We start from the raw sequence: 22756 nt of genomic DNA, 5'->3' as shown, positions 1-22756 counted from the left end.
TGTTACAAGATCACCTAAATCTCCAGAATCATAACTAATACATTGAAAAAATTAACTGAAAAGAATAAAATGTATTTAAATTAAATAGCCATTATTTAATCAACATCTATTTTCTCGAAGCCACAGGGAGCAACGCAAGAGGGATAGAAGAGCCATATCCGGCTCTGGAGCCGCGGGTTGCCGACCCCTGACTTAGACCCAAGACAGGGGTGGCTGCTTAAACCACACCATCCCTACACCACAGTAACTCTTCATAAGTTGACTTGATCTTTACAATACTTAAAGAATTTGAGTTATTGTGTGTTCTCGAGTTCAGTCCTTACACTTACAGATAATAAAACAGGAAACGCTTCCTGCCTAGAGGACGGAAACCTGTGCCAGTCCCAGTGAGGGGGTGTAGGCTGCCTCTGCTAGTCCATTAATGAAGCCCCCTCCGATACATGAAGCTATAAGACAGAAAACAAAACATATACAAACACACATGCTTAAATTAAATTGAAAGCCACAAGCAGCAACATTGGACACTGTGGGGCGAATTCACAATGCGATGGCGCGGCTTTTGCGGCAGCTAAACCGGCGCAAATAATAGAAAAAGCCAGAGTCTAATTGACAAAGCACACGCAAACGGGAAATCGTCACTAACTGTGCTGCAACACAAATAGCGTCTTGGTGCACTGGTACTATTTGCACATATTTAAATGATGTATTAGTCATACATTTGGTGGAAAATTGGCCCCTTTCTATGAAAATGAGCCTCGTTGCAAATAGTGTCCACACGCAGTTAGCGTGAAATTATTCACGTCTGCAGACAGCTGGTGGCTGCTGGCAGCTGGCAGCGCTTCACGATCTTCTGCAGAGAGCAGGTCCAACTGAAATGCATTTATAAGAGGTACCATGCCCAGACTTTCCAGTGTTCTGTAAATCATATTTTGACATTATTAATATAATTTTTATTACTGTCACGGCATCTATAGGTAGCGGAATGCACAGCAGTCCCTGGTTTTCCAAAAGCAACTTGTTGGAACTTTGAATAATTATTTTTACAAATGTCGACAAAAATGGTTCTATAATTCCTATTAAATAAGATATCAAAAAAACATGTAAAAGTTATAAGTAATAGCGATAGGTAATGGTCAAAATTGGCAATAAACCACAGATGTCGTCATTTCTATATCGAAATACAAGTACTCCCCACTTAACGACCTGGCTGTTTAATGACGGTTCGGACTCACGACCAGCTCTCCGACCAGTCTGTATTGTGCACTGTGTACAATACCCTGGCATGAAATAACACGGGTCCTCGCTTATCGACCAATTCGCTTAACGACCTGGTCCTCGGAACGGAACTCGGCCGTTAAGTGAGGAGTACCTGTATTAAGATTCAGTGAGATCTATAATTCCTGAAGAAAAAAATTTAAATATATCCATATTTTATTTAAGTACTAAATGAACTGTGTGGGAAGAGTAATTTTTATTATAGATTTACTCTCTTCAAATGTTTTATAGTTTCATTGTTATAAATGTTTTATTTTTCTAAATTTCCTTATTGAACAAAACAAAAAAACTACTTCTGCACATGCAGGTGAGGCTCAGTTCAGGACGTGACACGTTCACACCGTAATCTGATATTGGCCACATTTAAAGAATAATGTGAACAGCCAAACAAAAACATTGGATCTGAGCAATAAATCTGAATTGAGCACTAAGGCCTGCAGTGTGTGAAGGCCTAAGTGAAGCTGACCTGACCTCTAAACTGTATGCAGATAAACATCACACTTTTCATCAGAACGTAAAGCAAGATCACCCTCTAGTGGACTCTTTTACAGTTACTACGTAATAAAAATTCCCTGTGAAAAAGTTTGGAAATCCTTCTGAATTGTTCATTGTTACATTTCAAAAAATATGACAACTAACACTCAGACCTAGGTGATTTACTTATAGGTTGCAGCGTCAGGTGACTGTAATTCCAGGGTTGAACAATTTATTTATTCTAAACTATTGGACTGTGGTGGCTGTTCTGTCTGGAGTTAACAACCATGGCTCCTCTAAAGAGGTGTCCGAGAACATCAGAATCGAGACAGTTCACATCCACCCAAAAGGAGAAGAAAACAAAAAACTCAACTTCAGAATGAGCCAATTTCCAGCGTTATCAGAACATGGCAGATAAAGAACAGCTTAAGTCAAAACCCAAAGAAGGATCCAGATGGACTGTCAGCCATCAGCTGGTCCATCATGGCTCTGAACGTCCCAGGAGTGATAGCAATGGTCGTGTTCTACCTGCTGGTTCTGGGAACCGGCGTCTGGGCTTCCTTCAAATCCAAAAAAGAGAAGAAGAGATTGGCCGACCAAATGGAGATGACCCTGCTGGGCAACCGCAGGATCAGCCAGCTGGTGGTAATCTTCACCATGACAGGTCAGCTTTCTGATCAACCACACCTTTATGTTTCTCTATTCATACTTTCTCATGGTTCTGTTCACCCGTCTGAATTCCACACGGCAGCACACGTTAACACTGCTGAGGTTACAGGTTCTACTGCTACTGAGATCCCTCTTGCTAAACATGTTTCCCCTCCAGTTACAGATGAGATGTTCAACAAGAGATCCAACAAAAGACACTATATGAGAAGACCCAAGATGAATGTAACCTTTTTTAATATCAAAATATAAAACGGCATGACATAAATACATCATCCGTCCATGCTTTTGAACGTGTTGTTGGGAGTGAGTTTGAGTAATGTGCAGAGGAAGAAAGAGTATTGGAAATCCTTAATTAAGTAGGGATTGGGCTGTCGAAGAATTGACTTGACAAGTAGAAGTAGTGATGGTGTGTAGATATGTGAATTTCTAATTTATTATTTGTGCGTGTCTGCAGACAATTAAACAAAAAAGTAAAATAATTAAAATCGCCAAAAACACAGAAATTGTTGCTGAAATAATAAGGGCTCATAGAGTTAGAGATTAGATGAGAGATGGAGTGTTTAGAGAGCATATTTAATCCTTTTACAAGCAAACCCTTCTGGCAAAGAGAATCCAGAAACCTTCGATATCAACAGTGGCTGTCCATCATCCTCAGGAATCTTCATCTTCATTGGAGTCCATCATTGGCTCTAAAGCCTCTTGTTGTGGATCCTTTTCATCCAATTTCCCATTGTCGCCCATAGCACCACCTGCTACTGGAGGCGAGTCTTGGAGTTTGGCTTTGAACACGTCCCATCTCTCAGGGACGAGGCCTTTGCTGAAGAGCAGTGCAGCCAGGAAGGAGAATAGAAAGATGGAGGCTATGGAAGACAGCACACACACAGTATTTACAGGAAAGTTTTGGATGTGAACACCATCCTCCAGTCTGTCTCCTGGGAGGTGGATGGTAGCCGGCACTCCTAGCATCGGTTCTCCGCACAAGGCTTTCAACAACAAACTCACCGCAAGTCCCATAATAGCCCCATATCCATTGGATTGGTCAAAGAAAATAACGCAAACCAGTTGAGGAAAAATGAAGACATATAAAACAGTTACACCAATGAGCCAGAACTCCAAGATGCTATTTTGGAAAGTGGTCAGAGATGTTCCAACGACACCAACCACGACCACCCCAGCACGGATCACCCACTGCAGCTCCCTCTGGGATGCCTGAAATGAGAGGAAAAACCAAGACATGATGAAGTAATAGACTCTTGTAATAGTCTTCTTGTCCCTTCCTCTTAATCCTCTGCTGTGGTGACCCCATGCTGTGGCACCAGGTGTTACTACCACACAGCAGATCCGGCAAGACATTGTAAAACCTCAGCTATGACTTGACAGAAGAGCCACTGTGGCCACCAATGGTTCTGCACCATCATTTTCTTACAGAGCTTGAATTCCTGATGCACTTATGACATCACTTCCTGATTTCTTGTTGAAGTAAATTTAAATTTCACTGGACAGAAAGAGCTTCCAGTGACACTCTGGACACGTCTTGTGGATGGATATATTTTCTTGTTTTTCCAGTTGGTTTTTAGATAGATAGATAGATAGATAGATAGATAGATAGATAGGTAGATAGATAGATAGATAGATAGATAGATAGATAGATGGATAGATGGGCGAAGTGTTAATAGCATAGTGTTATAGCGGCTCACATAACAAAAAGGGTAGTAGAATATAAGGAGAAAAAAATAATTGTACTACATAAGAGAAAGAAAAGGTTCAAAATATTTCTCAGTGCAGGTTATAGTCTTGGATAACAACAACATGTTCCCTCACCTGGTTCCTCAGGATGTTCTTGTAGATGTTTGAGGTGAAGATGGAGGCTGCAGACAGTAAGATTGAGTCAGCCGATGACATCACAGCGGCAGCCACAGCTCCGATGCCGATGATGGCGATGTAGGAGGGGGTGAGGTAGTTCAGGGTGAGGGGCAGGATCATAGCTGCCTGTCCACTTTCAAAAGGAGACAGAGAACCGTAGGAGGTCTGGTTCCAATCTGAGGCACAGATAGAAGAAGTCTTGAGACAGATATTTTCTTGGCAAATAGCCCAGCAGTGTTTGCCCTTGTGGTGTGGTTTAACCAGCCACACCTTTCTTGGGTCTCTGTAATTGGGCCCGTGATCAGAGTGGATGGTCGCCCCCAGTCAGAGCAATCAACAAGCAACAGGTAAATCAACCATCCCCATTTTACAAGAGTCATTTTGTTTCAGTGTCTTTGTACTTTTAATCCGGTAAAAGGTCTGAATACTTCCACCACTATGTGAGTGGAAGTATTATTGATGTGTCAGTTGAGTTTACTGGGGAATCTCTCAAGGAATAGAAAGGAAGAAGAAGAATCAAGGGGGTGTCTGATAAATCCTTAGTTTCCATCACAGATTCCAGAAGGAACTTTCTATATGAATGATCATTTCAGTGTGGAAATGTAAAAATCAACGAAAAAAGTAAACATTTCACAAACTCAATTTTAGACGTAAATAGTTAAAAATTAACATAGTAACACAAATAGTTAAAAAAAACATTCAAAGCATCTATATCTAATTCTATAGCATTCTGTAGTGTGTAAAAGTTGATACCTGCAGATGCAGCCATGACTCCAAATATAGTTGGTGGAATTGCAAATATTATTATATTGACTGCAGCAGCGTAACAGTTGATCTGGGCTGTCTTTGAGGACGATGCAGACAAGGTCCTTTGGTGCAAAGATTGGGAGCAGAAGGTTCCCAGAGCCTTCAAAAGAAGATAGAAGTTTTTCACTCTCCACTATAAAATCCATGTCTTACAAATAGATAGAGTAGTGCTGACGTGGTGATAATAAGAATAACATTTGTGACTGACGTGCTTTTTTGTATAAATGTACATTATGATTAGTGAGTACATATATTTTCACCAGGTGTATTTACATTTACAACAAATTTCTTCTGGTGAGGTGCACTTCTGTACAGACCATAAGCATTAAAAAAAAAAGGGCCAGCGAGCCCTTCTGTTCCCATCATAAAAACTCGCCATGTCGGCAAACAAGTGCAAGAAAGGCTCCACCCCCCCCCCCCCTAAACCCGTACCTGTGGGTAGAGACTCCCACAGTCATTAAGTTGCTGCCCCTCAAAATCATTGTTTTTCCACTGCCTATCCAGACTCCTGGAGACCTCATAGCACGTTGCTGACAGAAGCAGGGTAATGAAAGTGCAGATATAAAAGGACACAATATTTTTTGTTTTGATATTGGAGATCCACATATAGCGATATTGGGTATCACTTTCCATTCTGGGCTCAAGTACTCCCAGTCAAGCTCATAAAATTGTTCTGATACCAAAACAGATCAGTTGTAAATTACAGCAACAGAATTCCAGTCGTAAAAAACAGCAGACTGTACACCGTCTGCACATATTGGCATTTGTCATTTCAGCAGGAAAAATAATAAATGTTAACTAACAATATAAAGCAAACAATACATTTTCAACCTGCTGCTCTCACTGTTACTTTAGATTAATTCAATTCACACATTTAAAATATCTTGACAGAAGCTTTTGCCTTCTCACCATAGCTAAGAAAGTATCCATCTTCATCAAGGCTGTGCTGGTGTCCAGTGTACTGAGCCAGGAGGTGTGGGAGGTGTTGGACAACGTCATATTGGTGATGTCAGAGGAAGCAGGGTTCATGACAACAAAGGGAACGCACAACCACTGCATGGAGACAAACAATATATAACTGCTTAACTGAAGTGTCTGTAATTAAATTTTAATAATCTGAAGGATAAATCACTTTCCCTAAAGCTGTGAAAGCATATTCACAGACCAGAAGAATGTTTCCTCCATGTGGTCTAACAGCGAGCAAGCTGTGCTCTCAGGTAAACGCTGCACCATGGGTGAGAAAGTTGTTGCCTATGTTTCTAAAGAAGTGAACTACTTTAGAAGCACCTGAGTTGTCCTCGATGTAAAGAAAATTGTTTTGGAAATATGAGTGGGTTAGAATAGTGTTACTCCAAAACCTGTTGACAAATGGAAACACTGCATCTCTGTTTAATGTCTGCCTGCAGAACATTGTTTTATTTTTCACTCAAACGCAAATACCTCACCATGCAACAACACAATTTTTTTCACAAGGTGATCCAACTTTGGGTAAACTGTTCAACCAATATTTTGCTTTCAAAATGAGAATTATTGTTTTCAGTTCAACAATTTTGCTCCTTGTGATATAATTTTTCGTTGCAACGTGAAGACAAATGTCATTCTAGATTAGCATTTTTACGATAGCCCAAGTGCCAATTATGTTAATAAGGCAGTGATATGTCATTGCTCACCAGCTTGGCTACTTTCAGTTTCACAGAAACTTATTCTTGATGTGCACCAGAACACTGTTAAATCACACCTTTGACTGATCTGCTGCATCACTGGCAAGTTTCACAAATGCACGCGGAGTCACTGATATATAGGCTATATATGTTTTTAATATGTTTGTGATTTGTATCTATAAAGCCTTATTTAAATGAAACTTTAGGTCTTGTTAGGTTGCCCAAATGTACGTATTTCCAGCTCCTCTGATGAGACTCACCAGACTGACGAAGATGAGAATGAGCTGTATGACATCTGTGTAGGCCACAGAGTACAGCCCTCCCAGCAGGGTGTAGGTGACGGCCACTGCAGCAGAGATCCAGATGCTCACAGTGTAGGGTACATCCAGAATCACACTCATGCTGGAGCCTGACACACACACCCCCACACACAACACACACACACACACACACACACACACACACACACACACACACACACACACACACACACACACACACACACACACACACATACACACACGGAGGACATGGTTTAACTGTTATGTATAAACACATGATCCCAGTTATTTTCAAGAAGTTAGTAAGTGCAGGTGAGACATTGTTTTTTGGGAACTATCATGCAGCAGCATCTGGACTTTGTCTTATCAAACATCACTGGTCAAGTTTGCTTCCACTGCTGGCTCCCCTTTCCCACAGCTGACATCCATAACATAGATGGATCTGTTCTGAGCTTCAGGAATGGAACCTGGAGTGGTTCTTCTTCATCCTCCTCAATGTTTTGTGTTTCAGATGCTCTTCACCAATGTTTAAATGCCCAGTTCTTCTGGTGAGATCCTGTCGCCTTCCTGTTCAACTTGTACCAATCTGGATGTTCTCCTCTGACCTGTCATTAAAAGCAGTGTGGCCACTACTGTACTGTGAACTACTGTTCACACAACATTTTTGTTTTTTGCACTATTCTCTGTAAACGTTACAGCATGTTGAGGTGAAAGGTCAGAGCAGTTTATTGAGACAGACATAAAGACGTTTGACTTTTCAGACAAACGTCCAAGTCACAAACACCTTGAATGGTAATTTTAGTGCTTACCTAACCCAATAAGGGTACATGGTATCCACACCAGGTCAGTTACAAGTGATAATACTGCCATTAGTCCTGTAATTACTTTTCCATATTTGATCTGGAAAGGGTCCAACATGGTCACATATCTTCGGTCTCTCATTGGCTTGGCAAAGAAAAGTCCACCTCAGTGAAACAAAGACAGACATTTTGTTTGTGAGACATTCCATGAACATTGAATATTTGTGATTAAAGATCACTCGTCTTGCAAAGCAGACACCAGCAGACATTTTTAAAACACACCAGTTTATTGTTGAGAGTGGCAGGGTCTAACAAGTCGGGAGCCGATGGACACATGTCATGACAGAGGCTCTCCCAGTGTGTGGGGATGGGTGATTTACCTGTTGCTTGTTGAATGCACTGACGAGCAACAGGCGCAGCCACCTTTGATCCTGGGCCAAATTACCTCGACCCAAGACAGGTGTGGCTGCTTAAACCACACCATCCCCACACCACAGTAACTCTTCAAAAGATGACTTTCTTTACAACATTTTAAGGAATTTGAGTTATTGTGTGTTATCGTGTTGAGTCCTTACACTTACAGATAATAAAACAGGAAACGCTTCCTGCCGAGAGGACGGCGACCTGTGCCAGTCCCAGTGAGGGGGTATAGGCTGCCTCTGCTAGTCCATTAATGAAGCCCCCTCCGACACACGTAGCTACAAGACAGAAAACAAAACATATACAAACACACATGCTTAAATTAAACTTAAAGACACAAGCAGCAACATTGGACAGTGAGTGACGAATAGCAACTGATGAAGCAGGCCATAGAAACAGCACAACAACAACCAACACTGTGCCTGCTCCCCCTCCACGACGCTTCTTAGCCTTTGTAGCAGAGGTCTTGCAATGTAGGTCATTGCGAACATAATGTTTGTCAATACACTCACAAACTACCATGAAATTAGTTTGGCAATATAAATGGGGGAGTTGATGGTGTGGTGAATGACAGTATGAGAATAACACAGTCAAATAACACATACACAAACACGCTTAAATTAAACTTAAAGCCACAAGGACTAACATTGGACACTGAGGGGTGAATTCACAAAGCAATTACTCGGCTTTTGTGGCCACTAAACGTAATAATAGAAAAAGCGAGAGTCTAATTGCCAAAGTAGACACAGGACATGGTTTAACTGTTATGTATAAACACATGATCCCAGTTAGTTTCAAGAAATTAGTTAGTGTAGGTAAGACATTGTTTTTTTGGAACTATTCTGCAGCAGCATCTGGACTTGGAGAATTGTATTTAAATGAGGTATAATTCATAGATTTGGTGCAAAATTGGCCCCTTACGATGAAAATGAGCCTCATTGCAAATAGTGTCCACACGCAGTTAGCGTGAAAGTTTACGCGTCTGTAGACAGCTGGTGGTAATCGCACAACCAAAATATATATTTTCTAAAGGCACCGCTGAATGATCGTCCGCAGAGAGCAGGTACAACTGAAATGCATTTATAACCCCCAGGCCTGCACCTGGGGGTTGGCTGTATGTGTTCGCCCTGGGGTGCCGGGTCTCCTCGTGCTCCCTGAGACTAGGTAATGCTCCTCAGGGTTGGGCGTGGGGGTTGCTCCACGGCCCTCTGGCTTCTCTAGGGGCCCGAGGGTCTTCTGTGGCCGCAGGGCAGGGTGCTCGGGGCTTTCCTGAAGACGTAGGATGTCTACAAGGCTGCAGAGTTCGAGGGGCTTCGGGGCCCCTTTCGGCTGCTTGGAGGCGCTGCAACATAATGCCGCCCATCTACATCAGTACCAATGGGGATAAGTCATGTACACTCACTGGTGGACATCTTACACACACACACACACACACACACACACACACACACACACACACACACACACACACACATACACACACACACAGGCGGTCCAATCACACACACACACGCACAAACCACTACACCTGCTTCGAGTGTACCCCAGCACCCTCCTCCCTCATTTGCTGCCATAACTATGACAGGAAGTGGCCATGTGACCAGTTGTAGTTCCAGTTTTCCTGGACCTTTCAATTCACTGTTTTTCAATACATGTTGTCATCCAATGTTTTTGTGTAAATGTTGTTTGTTTCTATGTTTATTTGTCTCACCCGTGGTGATTCTCCCCCTCTTGGAGTAGTGATCAGATGTTTGTAGACCCAAACATGATGAATAGTTCTCCAAAGAGGGGTGTTAGTGGTGGTTCTCCATAATCAAAAACTGTGCTGTTGTCATCCTACATCCATCCTACTCTTTACAATTAATAAAGGGTTACATTGCAGGTTGAGAACTCCAAATACAAATACTCTTTGTTGTATGCCTAGCACACTGACAGAACAGGTAAAATATAACATTTAAAAAATGAAATGCATGTACCACGCCCAGACTTTCCAGTGATCTGTAAATCATATTTTGACATTATTATAATAATTTAGATTACTGTCCCAGCATCTATAGGTTACGGAATGCACAGCAGTCGGTGGTTTTCCAAAAGCAACTTTTTGAAACTTTGAATAATTCTTTGTACAAATGTTGACTAAAACGGTTCTTTAAGTCCTATTAAACTCAAAAGATATCGAAAAAAACATGTAAAAGTTTCAGGTAAAAGCGATAAAGTAGTTAATATTGGCATTAAACCACAGATGTCATAATTTTTATTTTGTGATACAGGTACTCCTCACTTAACGACCTGGCTGTTTAATGACGGTTCGGACTCACGACCAGCTTTCCAACCAGTCTGTATTGTGCACTGCGTACAATACCCTGGCGTGAGCGGCGTCTCAGCGTCAAGCATCTCATCGCCCATCACCATTCTCAGTCTCAGTCTCGTTCCCCCTGTCTGTCAGTATTCACTACACTACGGTTCGCAATGGCCACGGCCCGTGCCCCAAAGACCCGTGAAATAACACGGGTCCTCGCTTATCGACCAATTTGTTTAACGACCTGGTCCTCTGAACGGAACCCGGTCGTTAAGTGAGGAGTACCTGTATTAAGATTCAGTGAGATCCAGAATTTCTCAAGAAAGAAATTGAAATATATACAGATTTTATTTGAGTACTAAATGAACTTTGTGGGAAGAGTATGTTTTATTATGTATTCTCTTCAAATCATTTATAGTTTCATTGTTTCAAATGTTTTATTTTTCTAAATTTCCTTATTGAACAAAACAAAAAAATATACTTCTGCACATGCAGGTGAGGCTCAGCTCAGGACGTGACCCGTTCACACCGGAATCTGATATTGGCCACATTTAAAAAATAATGTCAACAGCCAAACAAAAACATTGGATCTGAGCAATAAATCTGAATTGAGCACTAAGGCCTGCAGTGTGTGAAGGCCTAGGTGAAGCTGACCTGACCTCTAAACTGTATGCAGATAAACATCACACTTTTCATCAGAACGTGAAGCAAGATCACTCTCTAGTGGACTCTTTTACAGTTACTACGTAATAAAAATTCCCTGTGAAAAAGTTTGGAAATCCTTCTGAATTGTTCATTGTTACCTTTCAAAAAATATGACAACTAACACTCAGACCTAGGTGATTTACGTATAGCTTGCAGCGTCAGGTGACTGTAATTTCAGGGTTGAACAATTTATTTATTCTAAACTATTGGACTGGGGTGGCTGTTCTGTCTGGAGTTAACAACCATGGCTCCTCTAAAGAGGTGTCCAAGAACATCAGAATCAAGACAGTTGACTTCCACCCACAAGGAGAAGGAAACAAAAAACTCAACTTCAGAATGAATCAATTTCCAGCGTTATCAGAACATGGCAGATAAAGAACAGCTTAAGTCAAAACCCAAAGAAGGATCCAGATGAACTGGACCATACATCACTTCTTCACAAAGCTACACACCATCACTACTTCTACGTCAAGTCAATTCTTCAGCAGCCAAACTCTTACATAGGTAAGGATTTCCACTACTTCTTCTGCACATGACTCACACTCACTGCCAACATCAGGTTAAAAACATGGATGGGTGAAGATATTGTATTTAGGAAATGGGGAATTCAGAAGGATGAACAGAACCTTGAGTAGGTACGAAAAGAGCAACATTAAGGCGTATTGATCAGAAAACTGACCTGTCATTGTGAAGATTCCCACCAGCTGGTTGATGCTACGGTTGCCCAGCAGGGTCATCTCCATTTGGTCGGCCGATCTCTTCTTCTTCTCTTTTTTGGATTTGAAGGAAGCCCAGACGCCGGTTCCCAGGACCAGCAGGTAGAAGAAGACCATGGCTATCACTCCTGGGACGTTCAGAGCCATGATGGACCAGCTGAAGTCACTGTGTCTGACTGAAGAGGTAAGAAAATGCAGAAGCTTTCTCAGACGCCTTTAATTATTTGTAGAAGGAGGTGGATCTCAGATTAAGATGCCTTTTTAAAATGTGTTGGCCTTGAGGATCTGAGGTTTAGACTGTAGGTTTATCGGCATGCTGCAGTGTAGACGAACAGCTTTAAATATGATAATTATATGTTATGGTAATTTATAGGATCAGGTATGTATTCCCAGTTTGACAGGTTTTCTGTGAAACTTAGCACGGCCCTCAGAGCCTCCATCAGCAGAGACACACAGAGCAGAGGAGAGGAGAGAAGGGCCGGTTGATTGAGGAAGTGACTGAGAAAGTCTCTCCGTTACAGAAGTGCAGGGTTTAATATTTACAAGTAAAGAATATTCACACAAAATCAATTGTTTTTACCAAATTAAGTCCCATAGCAACGGAAAGCAACAGGGAGACGTGAGACTTTTTTGTTTTGTTCAATAAGGAAAAGAAGGAAAACAAATACACGTCAGATAAAACACGCACTTTGATTTTATTTGTTTTGTTTGGAGACACGGGAACGGCACACGCAGAAGAGCGGAGATCGCAACACCCCCCCACCCTCCACTCTGCCCGAGTTTTCTGCCTCTTTGAGCGAGGCCCGGTTGGTCCGGTTTGGATCCACCTTTTTCTAAAACAAAGCTGCTCAGTCATACACATCAACCTATCAAAGCACAGGTCCAGGCTGAAGAAAACAACATCATACCGAGGTTGTCTACTTCAAAAATGCTACCAAACTTCAATAAGCTGACAGAACATGAAAACAAATCCACTGCCCACATTGATATGCATGTTGGTGAAAAGTTCTGAATATATTCCTTTTATATTCCTTTGAGGAACACAAATGTTCTGATTCCGTTCAATTAAACGATTGGTTCACTGATTCCTTCACCGACAGACGTTTTCCGGTGACTCTCACTTTCACAAATGACTCGTTCTTGCAGTGGATTCGTTCAGTGAGTCCTCCCTCCAGCCGATGTCCGTGCAGGAAGTCTGGACTGGACGGACTGGACTGTCCCGTTTCGAGCGGTGTGTCCCGAGTCCCAGCAGATTCAAGATTCAAGATTCAAGAGGTTTATTCGTCACATACATATACATACTTTCATACATATATGCAGTGAAATGTAATACGAGATACTGTATGTGTAAAACACTCAAATGTCCTGGTTTTCAACATTCACTACCAAATTGTCCTGGGTTTTACCACAATTATAATAATATTATTATTAATAGTAATAATAATAATAATAATAATAATATTATTATTCACCTATGATTCACCTTCTTCACCCCCCCAAACCCCAACCAGGTCCAGTGACCAGTTGAAACAGCAGGTCACTGCTGGGACCGAACTAACCCCCCAGCACTTCCCCAGCCCTACTCCTACTTTCTTTCCTCTAACCCCCCTCGGCGTCCACCTTCACCATTGTCACCATTGTCACAGTTATGATGCCCCCCCCCCGCCCCACAAGGCCATCAGAATCAATCCTCTGTCTCCCCTGTCTAATAAAATCACAGCACGTCCACTAATTTGTGTACAAAATACAGGACGCTCTCACTGATATCTGTTGGGTCCAGGCTGCAAGGTTGATGACACTCATGACTCTTCCTCTATTCCTGTCTTGAAAAGAAATAGAGAAATAATGGTGAATCTGCGAAGAAACAGGGGGCACCCAACCCATTCAGCTAGTTTAACAACAACAGCATCCATTCCTCGTCAGCCACAGCCTGTCCCAATAAATTGAGCAGATATTGCTTTTAACACACTAGATCTAGCTTTATTAAACGTTCGGTATTTGGCAGGAAAATCATTTTAAATTAATGATTCAATTATCAAGCACGGCCCTGATTTCATGTTTTTAACTGAAACTTGGTTACACCAAGATAATGGTGCAGCTGTTCTTGTCGAGTCGACCCCTACCACCCGCAGTTTTATGAGTGAAGCAAAAGTGCATAAGAAAGGAGGTGGAGTTGCCATTCTGTTTAATTATTGCCTCAAAGGAAGGCATATATCTTAGGGAAATTTTTCTTCTCTTTAATATGTGACTTTTCAGGTGAATTCCTCCTCTCGATCTATGTTCCATAATACTTACAGTTCACCTAAATACTGTGCAACCTTTTTTGGATGACCTTGCTGAACTGCTGTCTATGATCTGTATTGACTTTGACCGTCTAGTTATTGTGGCTGATTTTAACATCCATGTTGACAAAACCCAATGACGAGGGGCCAAAGAACTGTCTTGTGTTCTTGATAATTATGGACTGACTCAGCATGTGACGGAGGCAACACACAGCAAGGGCCACACCCTGGACTTAATTATCTTCAAGGATCCGAACATTTTTAAGGTTAGACATGCAGTCAGCGCCGCCGTTTCAGGTACAGGATATGTGCTGTCCCTGTGTCCACTAAAAATCAAATCAAATACCGTGACACATTTTGATCCGATCAAATTGCATGGCCTCAAATCTTCTACAAATTGTCAACACGTCTCTTCTCTCAGGTTTCCTCCCACAGGCCCTGAAAACAGTCTTCGTCAAGCCGCTCGAAAAAAAGAACAGTCTAGACACCTCGATATAGGCCTATATCAAACCGAGACTAGACTACTGTAACGGTGTCGTTACAGGTCTCCCTAAAAGATCAATCAAACAGCTGCACTTGATTCAGAAAGCTGCTGCTCGAGTCCTCACTAAGACCAAGAAAGTGGATCAAATCACTCCAGTTCTCAGATCTTTACACTGACTTCTTGTACGTCAAAAATAATGTATTTCAAAATACTACTGTTGGCTTATAAAGCAAAAAAATGGTTTAGGGCCAAAATACATTTCTGAACTTCTGCGACGTTATGAAGCATGCAGACCTCTCAGGTCGTCTGGGACAGGTCTACTTGTTGTTTCCCAGAGAGAAAAACAAACATGGAGAAGCAGCGTTTTGTTTTTATGCAGCACATATCGTGAACAAAGTCCCAGGAAACTGCAGGTCTGCTGCAACTCTCACCTCTTTAAAATCAAGGCTGAAGACTTTTCTGTTTGCTGCTGCCTTTTACCAAACCAAGTATTATGTTTTTTCACTGCACTGTCACTTTTATGGCTTGATATTATGCATTCTATGCATTCTATTTCTTAACTTTATAATGTGGTCTTTCCTTTTACAATTTGTTTCTTTTGCACTTTGTCTTGAGGCTTCTGATGTTTAATTTAAAGCACTTTGAATTGACTTGTTGCTGAAATGTGAATACTTGTGGCTTCATGCACATTGTATCATGACGGCCTTGGCTGATCTGCAACAGCGATATCAGATAACTGAAAGATCTCCAGACCGGTTCTCCGGGGCTAGGATATCGTCTTGACAAGGTAAAAACACTATATTGGGAATAGGCAAAATACTCGTTAACAAAAATTAATTAAAAAAGATTAGTTTCTTTGATTCATTTCTTACACTGAACTATAACTTGCATTGCATTGCATGCATTCTATGTATTCTATTTGTTTAACTTCATGCATTCTATTTTTTTAACTTCATGCATTCTATTTGTTTAACTTCATGCATTCTATTTTTTTAACTTCATGCATTCTATTTTTTTAACTTCATGCATTCTATTTTTTTAACTTCATGCATTCTATTTTTTTAACTTTATGCATTCTATGTCTTTTAATAATGTGTTTCTTTGCACGTTGTCTTCATGCATTTGATGTTTTAAGAGAAGTACTTTGAATTGCCTTGTTGTTGAAATGTGCTATAAAAAAAAACCTTGCCTTGCCTTGCTTTATTTCTGGGCCACACCAGAAGCGTCACCGTCAGCCTCACGAATGCGTCGCGTCATTTGACGGGTCGTCAACTTCATCCGGGTCCGTTTTCACTCCGTCGCGTAAGCAGCTTCTCAAGACTTGAAACGTCACACATCAGCTTCTGGCTTAAATACAACGCGCTTTATTACTGGAGGAAATAAATGCAACATGTTTTATCACTGGAGGAAATAAATGCAACGTGTTTTGCTACTGGAATAAATGAATACAACATGTTTTATTCCTGGAATAAATAAATGCAACATGTTTTATCACTGGAATAAATAAATGCAACGTGTTTTGCTACTGGAATAAATGAATACAACATGTTTTATTCCTGGAATAAATAGATGCAACATGTTTTATCACTGGAATAAATAAATGCAACGTGTTTTGCTACTGGAATAAATGAATACAACATGTTTTATTCCTGGAATAAATAAATTAAATATGTTTTATCACTGGAATAAATAAATAAAACATGTTTTATCATTGGAATAAATAAATACAACACGTTTTATCACTGGAATAAATAAATACAACATGTTTTATCACTGGAATAAATAAATACAACATGTTTTATCGCTGGGATAAATAAATACATGTTTTATTACTGGAATAAATAGATGCAACATGTTTTATCACTGGAATAAATAAATGCAACATGTTTTATCACTGGAATAAATAAATGCAACACGTGTTATCACTGGAATAAATAAATACAACATGTTTTATCACTGGAATAAATAAATACAACATGTTTTATCGCTGGGATAAATAAATACATGTTTTATTACTGGAATAAATAGATGCAACATGTTTTATTACTGGAATAAATAAATGCAACGTGTTTTGCTACTGGAATAAATGAATACAACATGTTTTATTCCTGGAATAAATAAATGCAACATGTTTTATCACTGGAATAAATAAATACAACATGTTTTATCACTGGAATAAATAAATAAAACATGTTTTATCGTTGGAATAAATAAATACAACGCGTTTTATCACTGGAATAAATAAATACGACATGTTTTATCGCTGGAATAAATAAATACATGTTTTATTACTGGAATAAATAGATGCAACATGTTTTATCACTGGAATAAATAAATGCAACGTGTTTTGCTACTGGAATAAATGAATGCAACATGTTTTATCACTGTAATAAATAAATGCAACATGTTTTATCACTGGAATAAGAAATGCAACGTGTTTTATCACTGGAATGAATAATAATCTTTAAATAAATTGCGCCTATCACCAGGAGGAAGGCGGTACCGGCTCATCTCCGTGGGTCCGAGGTAGAAGCAGGGACGGCAGTGGTGTGTTCGCCCCATTAACCAAAGGAGGATGCAGGAGATTTCCACAATCTATGTGTATTTATTCAGCTGTTTCTGTAATGAAGTTTTTTCTCATAATTTTTTGTAATCTCCCTAATAAAATCTGATGGTCAACAGTGTCAAAGACGGCACTGAGATCCAGGAGCAGAAGAACACATAGTTTCAAGACAGTGACCCTTAACACTTTTATGGTATGCTCTCAAAATTAACCCAGATATTATGTTAAAATAAACAGACGTCTTTTATATTAGGATCAAATTGACCCCAGCAATTAAAACTGACAAAATATTACTGTAATTAGAAATGTTAACCAAGTTTACACTTCAGGACATCAGCAAGGAACGCATATGAGTTTGTCAATCATGGAACAGTGAGCAAATGATCCAAGCATTCCTTGTACTGTCCTAGATAGTGTACTTTTTACAGAGCGGTAAAAGATTGACCTCCCTAACCCTATGATAACCTTCAATTTCCCAATAAATTCTTGAAAAGACAGTTCCCAAAAAATTACACTACTACTTATGCACTAATACTGACATTTATGGTTTACAAAGCTCCCACTGACCTGGCACCAAATAATATTTCCAAAATGCTGGTCAGCTTTGAGTCAGTCAGGTCTCTCAGATCCTCCGGCCTTTTACACATTCCAAGAGTTAATACTGAAGCTGGCAGAGCAGCCTTCAGTTTTTATGCTCCCGTGTTGCAACAGCTTCCCAGTTCATCTGTGATATGCCCCCCATTTTTTTTTTTTTTTTAAAGCACTAGGCTTAAAACCTTTTTAGTTGGTATTGCAAGTCCCTAAGGCCCCACACTCCTAGTGCCTCCTCATACCTTTGGCCTGCCAGTCCAGAGTTCTCCACTCAGACAACTTTAAGGCGGCTTGCCACAAATTCAGGGTCTCGCCGCCTACACTCTCAACATGGAAAACAACAACAACAAAGTCGCGGTTCCATGGGTGGGCCGATGGAGGAAGCACTGCGGTAAACGAGGCCGTATTCGGATCAGAATGAGGATGCACCCTTACTGTCCACCTCTGCATGCATCGTCCTTGCCAATGTCCAGTCCCTGGAGAACAAGATGGATGACCTTCGAGCGAGGATTATATTCCAACGGGATACAAGAAACTGTTGTGTCCTCTGCGTGACGGAGACATGGCTGAACCCGCTGTTGCCGGACCACGCGCACCTCAGTGTTTGAGCATGACGTCAGGGGGGCCCTGATGCGTGTGAACACCAGGAAAGCTGCGGGTCCAGATGGCATATTTGTGTGAGTACTGAAGACAGAATCAGAATCAGAATCAGAAATACTTTAATAATGCCAGGGGGAAATATTTTCATTACAACTCTGATCTATATACAACATATTTACATACAACATATTAACATACAACATATAATAATTAATAAGAAACATATTTATATATAAATAAATATATAAACATACAGTATCTATATACACATGGTAAAGGTAAAATGTACAGTTAAAAATGTGCAAGAAGAAGAAAGTGCAGAAGTGGATATCCGTGTTTTAAGGTCAGATTACAAAGAGGGGGTGCCTGACTCTCTGAGGGAGGCGTTGTAGAGATTGATGACCACAGGCAAGAATGATTTCCTGTGGCGCACTGTGGTGCATCTGGGTAAGAGAAGGAAACGACCTGTGCTAACCAGCTAGCCCCGGTACTCAACACCTCCCTGGCTGAGGCGGTGGTCCCGTCCTGCTTCAAGAAGTCCACCATCATCCTTGTGCCGAAAAACACCTCTCCTGCCTGCCTGAATAACTGCCATCAGGGGGCCCTTACCTCAACGGTCATGAAGTGCTACGAGAGGCTGGGTCCTTCTACTCTGGAGCAGTGGAGAGATTCCTGACAGGCACCCACTGCCTGGTTTGGGAACTACAGCACAGGACATGCGGGCACTGCAGAGGGTGGTGCGTTCAGCCCAACACACATACACACACACACACACACACACACACACACACACGCACACACACACACACACACACACACACACACACACACACACACACACACACACACACACACACACACCTACACACTTACACACCTACACACACAAAGACACACACATATATATATATACACAATTCTAAATCAGTTAAATATATATATATTTTTAAACCAAAGCATCCACATCTATCTATCTAAAGTATATACATATATATATATATATATATATATATATATATATATCTGTTTGTCTGTCTGTCTGTAGTTCTTACTTTTGTGTCAGGGTATTTGTACTTTTACTGAAGTTGAAGTTGTGAATACCCACTTCCACTTACCCAGTTGAAACAGGAGCAGAGAGCAGGTCTCTCCCAAAGTGGAGCTCCCAGTGACAGTGGACAAGTTGAGGGGATCCCATGGCAGCTGCCACCTGGTGCTGGAAGAAAGAAAAAACATCCACAGGTTCCCTGTGCGGCGCCACTACGTCTGCTGCACCCTGCCTCGCCCCCATCCAGACACGACTTCATCACCACCCTCTCCAGGACACCCTGTGACGTCATCCCCGCCCCATTCAAAACAAACACTGTGTGATGTCATCCAGAATGCATTATGCTGTCATGAAATACAGATACCAAGCGTGACGTACATTGTATGACATAACAACTAGTAAATACAACGGAGCTGACGACTGTAACCTGATATATAGGCTATAATATAATATGTATAAATATGAATATTATCTACTGTATGGGGAGTGAAACAAACAATTAATCTATAATAAGCTATAGATAGCTTGTCATAGATTCATCGATATCTAATATCTAAGGTAAGAACACTTTATTGTCTTTAAATGTTTTGTAATGTTGGACGGTAATTTGAATCAATTCGGTAGAAATGGTTCATATATAATAAATATGGAAGACTGTCTGTAATTCGAATGTAAAAACAGAATGAATGTGAACGGATTTAACTTAATGAGTGCGATTTAGGAAATGGTAGTTGTTGTACATATATAATACAGTTAGTGGCATTAAGGTTTGGAACCTCACTCGACATGGCAAGATACCCTATGAAGTGCACTTCGTAGTGCACTGTAATCTTTTTAGGGAATGCACCTATTACTGTAACCACTGTGCAGGATGGTGAGCGTTTTGTTGAAGTTGCACTTGCAGAAAAAGTGCAACAAGAGGGCACTAGTGTGTCGTAAACAGACACTCCTGGGCACTTTTTTTTTAGAGAGAAAACACAAATGGTATGTTTGTGACAGTGTGTGTGCGTGTGTGTGTGTGTGTCTGAGCCGGAGTACCTCTGTTGACAGCCTGTAATTTACTGCCTGTACAACTGAGGAAAGAACAAACAAAGTCAGTAAAGTTCATATAGTATTTACGTAGATCTATTACAACAGGTACAGCAATGGTGCACTCTGGTCTGATACCAAGGTATGACCAGTGAGATGCGGTTCTGTCTTAACATTATAGCACACACACCCCCCCCCCCCCCCCGATTAAAAAAAACCCCACTGGAAGGTCGGCACACACAATGTGTGAAAACGTACAAAGTTGTACAATATCGAAACCGAAAGTTACAGAGGTGCAGACTTTAAGAGAGAGAGAGCAATGAAAAGAGACTTTGTGTCTTTGGATAATTTGGCCAAGAGGCAGCACATAGATGAAAAATAAAATTGGACCTAAAATAGAACCTTGTGGTACACCACAGGTAATGTCAGCTGTAGAGGATGAGTTGCTACCTATGGAGACCGTGAAGGTTCTTTCTGAAAGGAAGGAATAAAACCAGCCGTGTGCAGTGTCCTTGATGCCAACCCATGTGTTAAGACAGTAAATTAAAATGCTGTGATCTACAGTGTTAAAGGATGCACAAAGGAATTTTCCCCCCTGTAAGCTGCTAAATCACCTCTTTGAGAAATGTGGTGGGGATATCAAGGCTGCGCATGGTTGATTTCATGTGGGATAGAGTTTCAAGTAAAATTGACAGTTTCAAAATTGCTAAAATAACTGTCAATGCCCCCACTGGCATGTATAATTTGGTCAGGGGGCATAATTTTCTGTATATACAGTATATATATATATATATATATATATATATATATATATATATATATATATATATATATATGTCACCCACTGCAGACTTTAGCTACATTTGGTGGCTTTTGACTTGTTTTCACATCATTTGACAGTGAGCAAATCAAGCAAATTTATTTAAAGCTATGACTTGTTAATGACAAGGATGTGGCAAACTGTGATTGTGAAATAATCACCTTTAAAGTTTTCAACCACACTTGGCTTTATTCAACCAACTACCAGAATGCAAATGGTTGGAGAACCAACACAGCTGCATGGCCACTTGACACCCTGCTGAATGGGGACTTGACACCATGCTGAATGGGGACTTGACACCCTGCTGAATGGGGCCATCTCTGCATTGCTCTTGTGTTTTCAGGGAATGTTGAACGGCATCATCGACACACAACATCTTTTGTTTTCAAAATGGCTTTTATTTAACAGTAAGAATATACATGTTTTATAAAAGTGGAATAATCTAGGAGTTTGAAAGTCCGGACAACACAACAAAATGTAGATTCTATCACAAATGTGAGTCTCTGTATATCATCCTTAGTGTGTCATTTAATATTTAAATGTGCGTATGCCAAATATCTTCAAATTTCTTGGAGTTATTATGTGGGCTAACCCCACCCGACCCCAGCTCCACTCTGAGAGCCTGTTTTGGGCCTCAGGTTGAAATACCTTGTTTGAAAATCTCTCCAAGTCCAAGATAACGCCAGTATCAGTTTCACATGCTGTCCTTCTCTGCGTCGCTGTTGGAGAACTGACTGTCATCGTGAAAAATGAAGTCCATTATGCAGTGCGTACACTGACTTGGATCTATCGCACTGGTCAGATTAAGGTCCATGATATGATTCAGATCTTCTGCCATCCGCTTCTCATAATTGACAACAACACAACAAGATGGACGAGTTAACGGCGCTGACCGGCACCAGAGGGAATATCGTGAGTGCAGCATCATGATGTTTACCGAGACATGGCTAACCATTCTAACTCTGGATGCGGCTGTTTTCCTGGACGGATTTCATCTGCTGTGTGAGGACAGGACAGTGGAGAGCGGTAAGAGGAAAGGAGGCGGGCTGGCTGTGTTTGTGAATGATAGATGGTGTAACTCCTGGCACATCACTATCAAGGAAGAACATTATTGTAAGGACATCGAGCTGTTAGCTGTTAGCATGAGGCCGAACTATCTCCCGACAAAATTTTCGCACGTCGTTGTGATCGCTGCGTATCTCTCCCCCTCTGCTAAAGCCGAAGCAGCCGCTGATGTCCTGTAGTCAGCTGTGAGCAGGCTGCAGACACAGCACCCACATGCCCTCCTTCTCATCTCTGGGGATTTCAACCATGCCTCTCCGTCCTCCACTCACTTTCTCCCAGTATGTGACATGCCACACCAGGGACAACA

The 22756-nt window shown here is 41.0% G+C and overlaps 1 protein-coding gene across 1 annotated transcript; it reads right to left on the bottom strand.

Moving 5' to 3' along the window:
- Positions 1-3069: 3069 nt before the first annotated feature.
- LOC307242074 (high-affinity choline transporter 1-like) lies at positions 3070-12117 on the bottom strand (the record flags this gene model as incomplete). The annotated part of the gene is made up of 8 exons (XM_080016409.1): positions 3070-3627; positions 4240-4457; positions 5035-5188; positions 5998-6141; positions 7010-7158; positions 7840-7995; positions 8412-8528; positions 11934-12117. The coding sequence occupies 8 exons, from the start codon at positions 12115-12117 to the stop codon at positions 3070-3072; spliced, it is 1680 nt and encodes a 559-aa protein (XP_079872535.1).
- Between the last annotated feature and the right edge of the window lie 10639 nt (positions 12118-22756).

Source organism: Zeus faber (genome assembly GCF_960531495.2).
Source record: "Zeus faber genome assembly, chromosome: 16".
NCBI classification, from domain to species: Eukaryota; Metazoa; Chordata; class Actinopteri; order Zeiformes; family Zeidae; genus Zeus; species Zeus faber.
Note: the sequence above shows the minus strand (reverse complement) of the source record. Positions and strands in the feature narration are given on the sequence as shown.